Source organism: Telmatherina bonti, assembly GCF_933228915.1.
Source record: "Telmatherina bonti genome assembly, chromosome: 18".
Classification (NCBI taxonomy): Eukaryota; Metazoa; Chordata; class Actinopteri; order Atheriniformes; family Telmatherinidae; genus Telmatherina; species Telmatherina bonti.
Window position 1 is genome coordinate 38884647 of NC_136616.1, and position 11891 is coordinate 38896537.

The 11891-nt window shown below is 47.9% G+C and overlaps 1 protein-coding gene across 1 annotated transcript in view; it reads right to left on the reverse strand.

Moving 5' to 3' along the window:
• LOC306769411 (retinal guanylyl cyclase 2-like) overlaps positions 1-11891 on the reverse strand; it is a gene marked incomplete at both ends in the record, with an annotated part of 78286 nt that overhangs the window by 50811 nt on the left and 15584 nt on the right. Inside the window, 4 exons of the mRNA XM_079257996.1 lie at positions 1724-1808; positions 1999-2074; positions 2221-2440; positions 5006-5155. Of these exons, the coding sequence (XP_079114122.1) occupies positions 1724-1808; positions 1999-2074; positions 2221-2440; positions 5006-5155 (531 nt within the window). The remainder of the gene's footprint in view (positions 1-1723; positions 1809-1998; positions 2075-2220; positions 2441-5005; positions 5156-11891) is intronic.

Here is an 11891-nt window from a genome sequence, read left to right on the forward strand (position 1 = left end):
CGGGGGCAGTACCGCTGGATTGGCAGACTGGGGTGGTGGTCCCCCTTTTTAAGAAGGGGGACCGGAGGGTGTGTTCCAATTACAGGGGAATCACACTCCTCAGCCTCCCTGGTAAGGTCTATTCAGGGGTCCTGGAGAGGAGGGTCCGCCGGATAGTCGAATCCCGGATTGAGGAGGAGCAGTGTGGTTTTCGTCCTGGTCGCGGAACAGTGGACAAGCTCTATACCCTCTTTGGGATCCTGGAGGGGACATGGGAGTTTGCCCAACCAGTCTACATGTGCTTTGTGGACCTGGAGAAGCTGTCCAGTCCCTGTACGACAGGTGTCAGAGCTTGGTCCACATTGCCGGTAGTAAGTCAGATTCGTTTCCAGTGAGGGTTGGACTCCACCAAGGCTGCCCTTTATCACCGATTCTGTTCATAACTTATATGGACAGAATTTCTAGGTGCAGCCGAGGTGTTGAGGGGATGCAGTTTGGTGACCTCAGGATTGGATCCTTTTGGCTTCATCTGGTTGGGATCTTCAGCTCTGGGTTGAACAATATGCAGCCAAGTGAGAAGTGGCTGGGATGAAGATCCACACCTCCAAAGTCCTTAGCTGCAAAAGGGTTGAGTGATCTCTCTGGGTCAGAAATAAGGTTCTACCACAAGTGGAGGTATTCAAATGTCTTGTTAATGAGTGAGGGAAGGATAGAGCTTGAGATCGACAGACGGATCGGTGCAGCGTCTGCAGAATGCGGACTCTGCACTGATCTGTCATGGTGAAGAAGGAGCTGAGCCAGAAGCTCCAGCCACCTCAACTGGATCCTCTCAATGGGGAGGAGCAGTGGCTCTACTCTGATCTCCTCCTGGATGACCGAGCTCCTCACCCTATCTCTAAGGGAGAGCCCGGCCACCCTGCGGAGGAAACTCATTTCAGCTGAAATTAAAGCTTATTTATCATCAATGAATCCGGAATCCCAGTACAAAGAAATTTGACTTGCAGTGCAAACCTTACCAAAGTAGTCAGACACAAGCAAAACATACATGCAAGATCAGGCAGACTGTAGTGCAGGTAGACACCGTGCACATTTTTAGCAAATTATTATCGAAAAAAAAAATGTTTTGAGTTTTTTTATCGTATTTCATCCAAAACTAAATGAGTTACAAAGAAATGAACTGAAGCGTCATGAAGAATGTCTTTTCTAAAAGTAACTAAAAAATTACTTTCAACACTAATCAACAGAGTGATTTTGAATGAAGTAACTGGTTACTTTACTTCCTTTTTTCAGTAGCTAGCATGACACTGCTGACCAGATGGTCCCATACTGTCCAGATCGTCCTATATTCTACAGGTGATCCCATACAGACCAGGCAGTCTTTCAGTCCTATATTGTTCTATGTGGTCCAAATGAGCAGACATTGTTTAGGTAAGCCTGTGCTGTGGTCATTTACTGTCCAGAAATATCCTTCCGAATGACAGAACTAAGAACCATGATTCGTTTTTAGGACTCATTCATTCTTTTAGCAAAACACATCTGGTCACACCTGTTGCAATGAAACTGGATTACCTGTCTGCTGTGTTCCAGTTAAACAAATCACAAGGACATGTAAGCGAGCATCCCAATTTCCTGTTTTGTTCATGTATTCATTCATCCACCAGAAGCTCTGGTATGAGTGTAAAGAAAAGTCACTATAAGACATACTAATAGTACTACAGTAAAGAGGAAGAAGACAATATCTGACCTTTCGACTGACTTGAGTGTCAATGAAGACAATGTCATCCAGAGTCATGATCAGTTTGGTCATGTTGGCTGATTTCTTGTACTTCCTACAAAAATCAACATTAGTAGTTACATTATTAGTACTTATCAGAGATGGACTTTACCAATAGTATAACTGATCAAAGATACATTTATAACTTTATGAAACAATTGCAGTTTAAAGGATGCTTGAATTGTGTGTGTGTGTGTGTGTGTGTGTGTGTGTGCGTGTGTGTGTGTGTGTGTGTGTGTTTTGACCTGATCCAAATGAAAAAAGCTCCAGTCAAAGCACATAACAACAGGATGATGAAGAACATTGTTGAGGCATCCACACCTGTTGATAAATAGAGTCACACCAGAGTCAAACATAGATGATCCTCACTGGCAGCAAATGCAAAATGGACCGAGTTCACTGCACACTTCCTTTTGAATAAAAGGATGTCTACATTGTCTACATTGTGATCAGATCAATGAACACACCTCCGCTGCAGGCTTCCTCTGGACTGAACCAACAGAAGCTGGCTTTGGGAGGTTTTCCTCCGGGGAAGAAGAAAGAGTGGCTGAGTGGTTTCAAACCTCCAACTGTCCCATCAGTGTGTGTTGGTGCGAGTGTGTGTGTCGGTACAAGGCGGCCACCCTCGCTGTCCAACACCACATACCTGGCCTGAAGTCCCCGCCCAGCTTTACCCCCATACAGCATCTGAATAGCGGGGTGAAAACCAGAAAAGGAGAGAATGAATATTTGTTGAAGCTGACAACATAATGGAAGTCATGAGATGAAGGGAACTGGAATAAAACTGCTAATCATAAGGTGATCAGCCTCAGTTCCAGATCAAACTTCATCATGAAGCATCTGAAGAAGCTGGCTCTGTTCTGGACCAGCATTCTGTTGAAAGATTTGACTAAGATGAACCTGGACCTGGAAAACGGGAAAAAAGAATGTACAGAGGACGGGGAACAGCTCCTCATCCAAAGTACAGCACATCATCGTGTCACAGGGATTTGTAAAGGTAAATAACTAGAATATTCTGCCCTGGCTGATATCGCATCTCAACCCAGTTAACCATGGATTTCAGAGACGGACTTGGTAGAAAGACCCACAAACAGCAACAACTGAAGACATCTACAGGAAAGGACGAGAAATGGATCTCAGAAGAGGAAAGACAGTCCTGGGGGAACTCTTTGGGATGACAGCCAGCATTTGGTGATCTTTAGGGTCCAAACTTTGGGATAAAAGCAATGTTTCTTGAAGTTCATGCTTCCAGACTTCAGGTAACCACTGCCTGCAAAGGATTCTCAAAAAGTATAAAAAAAAATAAACATTTTATTTACAGTATTGTTGATTGTCCACTTACTTTTAGGTCCCTGAAAGGTTATTTCAATTGAAAATAGGCTACTAGCAATTTATAAATGGGTTATGGTTTTATAGGATTTTATTTATCAGATCTGAAGTTGTTTTCTTTTAAATCCAATGTGTTGGCATGCAGAGGCCAAATCATTAAAACTGTGTAATTGTCTGAAAATCCTGTGCCTAACTGCAAATTCCTGCAACAGCAAAAACGCGGAAGCAGCAACTCCGCTTCATGCTTTTCCGTGTTAACCACGCCCACCTCAAATGTCCAACCAATCACATGATACTTCTCGGACCCCCACAAGAAGAAAGTTCAACCAGCCCGATTTGTCGAGAATGGTTTTCAAATGTGTCCGCGAGAACAAAATGAAGTCATTTACTTCTCAGGGCCTTGAGAACTAGAAAAACGTAAGCTTAACAAGCTTAAGGGCAGACTCCCTCAGCGGTGAATGCACTGCAGCTGCCATTTCATTTCGGTTTGTTTATTCCAGTGTTACAAGTCAACACCAATACATGCATTGTGCACTTTGAAAAAACTTGACTCCACGGAAGCTTCCTTTAGCTTATAAGCAGGAGCCCAGTTTTCCATAGAACATATAATAAAGCCCTTTATAGCCCTTTGTCTACTGTTCAAAGTAACAGAAAAAGAAATGTCACTCTGTTACAACCAGGAGAGTTGCTTTCTAAAATCCTTCCAATTAAAGTTAACTTCCCCTGTGAGCCACTGCGCGCCCATAAAGACAGGACAAATTCTGGGTTAGGTTTTTGGTTTTTGGACCAGATCCAGATCCAAAGCCTCAGCTCAGCTGAAACACTTAAATCCAGGTAAAAGATCTCCTGTTCTCCTCGTGAAACTCAATATGCAGGATTGAATCAAGATTTTATCCATCCATACACACACACACACACACACACACACACACACAGAGAAAGAACCCATACACAAAGAGAGAAAACCAACACACACACACACACACACACACACATACACACAGAACCTATGCACATATACATACACACACACACAGAACCCACATGCACATAAACACACACACACAGAACCCCCCCCCCCCCCCACACACACACACACACACACATGGAGAACCCACACACACACACACACACACACACACACACACAGAACCTAGACACATGAAGAACCCACACACGCAGAGAAAGAATCCACAAATACACACAGATTACCACCCCCCCCCACACACACACACACATACACACAGATAACACACACACAGATAACCCACACAGAGATAACACCCCCACACACACACAACACACTTACACACACACACACACACACACACACAGTAAGACAACCCACACATACACACCGAAAACCTACACATACACACAAAGAACACACACAGATAACCCACACAGAGATAACCCCCCCCCACACACAACACACTTACACAGACACACACACACAGAACAGACACATACACACACACACACACACACACACACACACACAGTAAGACAACCCAGACATACACACCGAAAACCTACACATACACACAAAGAACTCACACACAGAGACCCAATACCTACACACAGATACATGGAAAGAATCCAGACATACATGGATAGAACCCACAGGTACGTGGAAATAATCCAGACATACATAGATAGAACCAACAGATACGTAGAAAGAACCCAGACATACATGGATAGAACCCACAGGTACGTGGAAAGAATCCAGACATACATGGATAGAACCAACAGATACAGGTAAAACATGGATTCTCCTGTCAGACATGATATGAAAGAAGGTATAAACTGGATTTATCTGGAACGCAGACTGATTGAACATCTTACTGCTTTATCAAAACAATGAAGACGTTAAAAGAAAGACCAAAGGAAACTGGTTTTAGTGGTTTAAAACATATTTCTCACCTGATTAAAGCCCTGAAAATTGAAGCCTCCATCTGATTGGAAAAGTTGATTTCCTGTCACCCAATGCCCACCTCCTGCCTGACGACGCTCCTCTACTGCCTTTGCAACAAAGTAGACCATGTTGAAGATGGTCCCGAACATCGGAGACACCTGTGAACAGAGCCAGAGCAGACATTCATACAGGCAATACTTTAGGAATGCAGTATTTTAGAAAAAGCTTGCAATTATGATATTGTTAGCCTTTGTAGAGGACAGAGGGTCAGAATAATGTTTGTAGAGAGAAGTTCTTATCTACTTCAAAGTGTCTCTGAAATGTAAACATCTACAAAAGGACATTAACCCCCTGCTGGAGATTGGCATCATAAACCTCACTCTGGAGGTCCTACACCAGGAACTGTGATGATGATGTTCCCAGATGGGGTTGGAGGGAAGAAGAGTATAAAAGGGTGTTATTCTAAGTTGAATGTTGGTTCACCTTGTTCACAGGCTGGGGTCACCTGGTCTGCTGGCTTGTGTAAAAGTAAAACTTTTTTACCTGTGATCTGAGTGTCTGTCGCTGATGGGGAGATTTTTCCCCGACAAGTTGGTCCTTCGAACAGATTTCCACATATTCTTTATTTCTCACATGGTCATGCAGAACCAAACAAGACTGTACAGTACAAGACAAATGTGGCATGTTGCACCACCATGCTTAAAAAGGAGCAGGGAGAAGAAAAATTCTTATATTATCTACGCCTTTTATATAAAAGTAACACATCAGGAAAGGGTCTTTCAATTTTCTTCATAATACTAAATGAAAAAGAGAAAAAAAAAATCAATATTGATCTGCTGTCAGAGACCAGACATAGAGATGGGGGTGGTGACGCTCATGACAGTGCCAGGAATGTTAATATCCAGGGCCCGGGCCAGAATGGGAGAGCGAAAGTGATGGCTTGTCAAGCCCAGCTGACGGGAAAGTTCAGTGTCCATGATGTTAGCTTCTGTGCCAGAGTCCATCAAAGCCGCCACAGTGTGGGTTTTGTCAGACAGGTGAAGACGGACTTGGATCAGTGGTTTGTGGCTGGTGGAAGGCTGAATGTTCATAGAGTTCAACCGGATTCCTCGTACAGTCGGTGAGCTCTGGCTTTTACTGTGCAGGTGGCGACTCGATGACCATCACCACCACAGTACAGGCACAGGTTGGAGGTGATGCGTCATTGGCCCTCTTCAGGGGTTAGGGAGGCTTGGCCAATCTCTATTGGCTCAGACTGGTCCGGCTGGCTAGATGAAGTGGTTGAAGAGGACTGAAGGGTCGATGGGTTGCTCCTTGTGATAGGATTTGATAGACTCTGGTGCGACCTCTCTTGACCTGGATTCTTCTGTCTATGTGGACAGCCAGGGCAATGGCTTTGTCAAGGGTGGAGGGTTGGTCATGTGAAACCAACTCATCCTTTATGTAGCCCACCAGGCTGTGGAAGAAAGCATCTACCAGCGCACCCCTGTTCAAGGAGCTCCATCAAGCCAGGGTCTGGAAGTCAATTGAGCAATCCACAACTGTTCTTCTGCCTTGACAAATGTTCATCAGAGTCCGAGATGCCTCAACTGTTGAGCCTCAGGTTTCTTCTGGGTCAAAGTGCTTCTGAGTCTGTTTCTGTTATATTCTACAGATGACAAACTTCTCTTACAGACTACCTGTGTGATAGAAAGGGTTAATAGCAACTTGTAGGCCGGTCTAGTCACATGTTCGGCATCAGTTGGCAGGTTGTACTGAGAGAGGAGGACATGAACACAAATCACAGTTTTTACAGGAGTAACAAATTTAGCTTTCTAGTTCAGCATCCTGCTGTTCCATGGAAGGATCCTCCTCTCCTCCATGTGGCATTTCCCTTGCCGTCCTGACAGTGGAACTATCCAGAGGGGACATCTTCAGTCTGTCCCACTGACATGCAAGGCTGTAGAGTTCACGACATAATGTGCCAACTGTAGCTCTACTGTCAAACTTAAGCAGACATTTGCTTATTTCTTCCAGAGCTTAGCTGGGTAGTCTGTTTTCTCTCACACAAGCAAAGTTTCGTGGATCTAGGCTGCAAAATCAGAGCAAAGCATTGGCAGAAAACCTCCTATGGATATTGTCTGTTACTCTGTCCACACTGACATTATAAACTTTCATCTTGAAACCAGTATCGGCTGATGCTAGCGGCTCATCTTCTGCAGGTTCTCCTGGCATTCTTTTCTTTTTTCCGAACCTTCTCTCAGGAAGAGCAGTCTGCACTACCAGCTCACATTCTCCTTCCTCTTCCAACTTTACGTTCGCCCACCTCACAAACTCATCAGCTGCTCTCTTAACTCCTTCAAAGTCCCCAGCACACTCCCTGAGACCCTCCTCTGTCCCCTCAACCAGACTTTGTGCTGTGATGATGTCCATTCCCTTTGTTTGCAAGTATTTTGATAGAGGGGATGTCTACTCAAAAATGCAAAGGAAAGTTTGAGCAGTGAGGACTGTCTCATACCTCAAAAGCCCTTCTTTGAATCCTTTAGCTTTGGCTCACACAGTTGGCGGTTGTGTGTTGTCATGTACAATGTTGTGTAAAGTCATAAGCACTTTGAGAAGCAAGGATCCCTGAGGTTTCCCAAAGCACCCAAACACTTTACTTAGTGCCTGATCCTTGGACCACCAGCTTGTTGGCCCTATTGGGTGCAGTCGTCTGTGATGCTTGTGATGACTAATCCCCCCCTTACTTTCCACAACACTGCCTGTTGTGTCTGCCAGTACTAGATCTAAAAGATGTGCATAACACCAAACATGAATGTGATTGGGGGACTGCTCAGAGAGGAAAACCCAGACACTGTCCCTGCATGTTGGCTGCACCATCTGTGGAGTTTCCCCACACATGTGCCACTGTAGATATTAAGCTCTGGTAGAACCTTTTTCAGAAGCTCTACAAAATACTGACCAGTAGACGACTCACAGTCCACTATAGCTGTCAGTCTTTCATGAACAACATCAGTTACATCTTAGGATGATGGAGTTCTTTGCTGCTGACATCTTGGGTGGTGTCAGTTTGGACTGAAAACATGCCAGCTTGTCTTACTTCTCCAGCTGTAATCACCTTTATCAGTTGGCTGATGACGTCCACAGCTTTACTGAACATGTCTTTTGACAGCAGTGTGACTAGAGAGCCTCTGCCTTTCGCACCAGTTTCATGCTTCTTGCTGTTTTCTATGCAAGTTTTCACATACTGTTGTAGGCAGATGTCATATCTACTCAAAAGTACAATCAACTCGAAGACGTTGCCATGGTTACCAGCAATGTTTTCTAGGCTGTAACCTGCCTCTTCTTTTTCGCCCCTGTAGCTAAGGCCACATTTGCCGATAACTTTAATTATATCCACTATCTGTTCCATCACCTGATGCTTCTTCTTCACTTGCTCAGCGTGCATCGACCATTAGTTGCACATCAACAGGCTTCTCACATTTCTGCTTCTGTATTTTCAGAAAGTAACCATCTGCGCTCTCTTTGTTTGCCTTACTTTTTTCATGTTCCACTGTTCTTTGGTGGAAGTGTTTCCAGTCTTTCATGCCTTCTTTTATGAAAAGACCATCACTAAACACAGGTGAAAATGCCAGATAAACAGAACAGAGACGGATCTTTTTCACAGTATGTCATCTCTCCTGATAAAAACTTTTGGGATGGCAATATTAGAGGTTTGATGAGGATGATAAGAAAACAATGTGTGCATATCCTGTGACAGAAGGGAGCAAAGTAATGACAACTAACTGCAGACTCATCTTTATCTGTCTCATTCCTAACAGGTTTGGGGTTGTGCTGCTGAGATGCCGTCTCTGTAATCAGTCTCTGAGTCGACGCTTCTTTCCCTTTCACTCTTCCTCCAATTTCCCTAGCTTCAACTGCATCACAATAACATCATTATCTGTCAGACTTCAGCATTTTCATATAGAAAAAACTTATTGAGATATTTTTAATGTTAAAATAAACAGGCCTTATATTCATTTTTTAACATTGTGGGCTTTGTATATTCACTGTCTTACTTTTAAAACTAAAAAAAATAATGAGTCACTACTATTGTTTGGGCAGAGAGAGTAACGACTCTCTCGGAGTTGTTACTCAGAGTAGCACCAGTCTCCTCTCTACTCCTCTCTCCTGACGGGACCAGTCTCCTCTCTACTCCTCTCTCCTGACGGGACCAGTCTCCTCTCTACTCCTCTCTCCTGACGGGACCAGTCTCCTCCTCCCTCCTCTCTCCTGACGGGACCAGTCTCCTCTCTACTCCTCTCTCCTGACGGGACCAGTCTCCTCTCTACTCCTCTCTCCTGACGGGACCAGTCTCCTCCTCCCTCCTCTCTCCTGACGGGACCAGTCTCCTCCTCCCTCCTCTCTCCTGACGGGACCAGTCTCCTCTCTACTCCTCTCTCCTGACGGGACCAGTCTCCTCCTCCCTCCTCTCTCCTGACGGGACCAGTCTCCTCCTCCCTCCTCTCTCCTGACCGGACCAGTCTCCTCTCTACTCCTCTCTCCTGACGGGACCAGTCTCCTCCTCCCTCCTCTCTCCTGACGGGACCAGTCTCCTCCTCCCTCCTCTCTCCTGACGGGACCAGTCTCCTCTCTACTCCTCTCTCCTGACGGGACCAGTCTCCTCTCTACTCCTCTCTCCTGACGGGACCAGTCTCCTCCTCCTCCTCTCTCCTGACGGGACCAGTCTCCTCTCTACTCCTCTTTCCTGACGGGACCAGTCTCCTCTCTACTCCTCTCTCCTGACGGGACCAGTCTCCTCTCTAATCCTCTCTCCTGATGGGACCAGTCTCCTCTCTACTCCTCTCTCCTGACGGGACCAGTCTCCTTCTCCTCCTCTCTCCTGACGGGACCAGTCTCCTCCTCCTCCTCTCTCCTGACGGGACCAGTCTCCTCTCTACTCCTCTCTCCTGACGGGACCAGTCTCCTCTCTACTCCTCTCTCCTGACGGGACCAGTCTCCTCTCTACTCCTCTCTCCTGACGGGACCAGTCTCCTCTCTACTCCTCTCTCCTGACGGGACCAGTCTCCTCTCTACTCCTCTCTCCTGACGGGACCAGTCTCCTCCTCCTCCTCTCTCCTGACGGGACCAGTCTCCTCCTCCTCCTCTCTCCTGACGGGACCAGTCTCCTCTCTACTCCTCTCTCCTGATGGGACCAGTCTCCTCCTCCTCCTCTCTCCTGACGGGACCAGTCTCCTCCTCCTCCTCTCTCCTGACGGGACCAGTCTCCTCTCTACTCCTCTCTCCTGACGGGACCAGTCTCCTCTCTACTCCTCTCTCCTGATGGGACCAGTCTCCTCCTCCTCCTCTCTCCTGACGGGACCAGTCTCCTCTCTACTCCTCTCTCCTGACGGGACCAGTCTCCTCCTCCCTCCTCCCTCCTGACGGGACCAGTCTCCTCTCTACTCCTCTCTCCTGACGGGACCAGTCTCCTCTCTACTCCTCTCTCCTGAAGGGACCAGTCTCCTCTCTACTCCTCTCTCCTGACGGGACCAGTCTCCTCTCTACTCCTCTCTCCTGAAGGGACCAGTCTCCTCTCTACTCCTCTCTCCTGACGGGACCAGTCTCCTCTCTACTCCTCTCTCCTGACGGGACCAGTCTCCTCTCTACTCCTCTCTCCTGACGGGACCAGTCTCCTCTCTACTCCTCTCTCTTGACGGGACCAGTCTCCTCCTCCCTCCTCCCTCCTGACGGGACCAGTCTCCTCTCTACTCCTCTCTCCTGACGGGACCAGTCTCCTCCTCCCTCCTCTCTCCTGACGGGACCAGTCTCCTCCTCCCTCCTCTCTCCTGACGGGACCAGTCTCCTCTCTACTCCTCTCTCCTGACGGGACCAGTCTCCTCCTCCCTCCTCTCTCCTGACGGGACCAGTCTCCTCTCTACTCCTCTCTCCTGACGGGACCAGTCTCCTCTCTACTCCTCTCTCCTGACGGGACCAGTCTCCTCCTCCCTCCTCTCTCCTGACGGGACCAGTCTCCTCCTCCCTCCTCTCTCCTGACGGGACCAGTCTCCTCTCTACTCCTCTCTCCTGACGGGACCAGTCTCCTCTCTACTCCTCTCTCCTGACGGGACCAGTCTCCTCTCTACTCCTCTCTCCTGACGGGACCAGTCTCCTCTCTACTCCTCTCTCCTGACGGGACCAGTCTCCTCTCTACTCCTCTCTCCTGACGGGACCAGTCTCCTCTCTACTCCTCTCTCCTGACGGGACCAGTCTCCTCTCTACTCCTCTCTCCTGACGGGACCAGTCTCCTCCTCCCTCCTCTCTCCTGACGGGACCAGTCTCCTCTCTACTCCTCTCTCCTGACGGGACCAGTCTCCTCTCTACTCCTCTCTCCTGACGGGACCAGTCTCCTCTCTACTCCTCTCTCGTGACGGGACCAGTCTCCTCTCTACTCCTCTCTCCTGACGGGACCAGTCTCCTCCTCCCTCCTCTCTCCTGACGGGACCAGTCTCCTCCTCCCTCCTCTCTCCTGACGGGACCAGTCTCCTCCTCCCTCCTCTCTCCTGACGGGACCAGTCTCCTCTCTACTCCTCTTTCCTGACGGGACCAGTCTCCTCCTCCCTCCTCCCTCCTGACGGGACCAGTCTCCTCTCTACTCCTCTCTCCTGACGGGACCAGTCTCCTCCTCCCTCCTCTCTCCTGACGGGACCAGTCTCCTCCTCCCTCCTCTCTCCTGACGGGACCAGTCTCCTCCTCCCTCCTCCCTCCTGACGGGACCAGTCTCCTCTCTACTCCTCTCTCCTGACGGGACCAGTCTCCTCCCTCCTCTCTCCTGACGGGACCAGTCTCCTCCTCCCTCCTCTCTCCTGACGGGACCAGTCTCCTCCTCCCTCCTCTCTCCTGACGGGACCAGTCTCCTCCTCCCTCCTCCCTCCT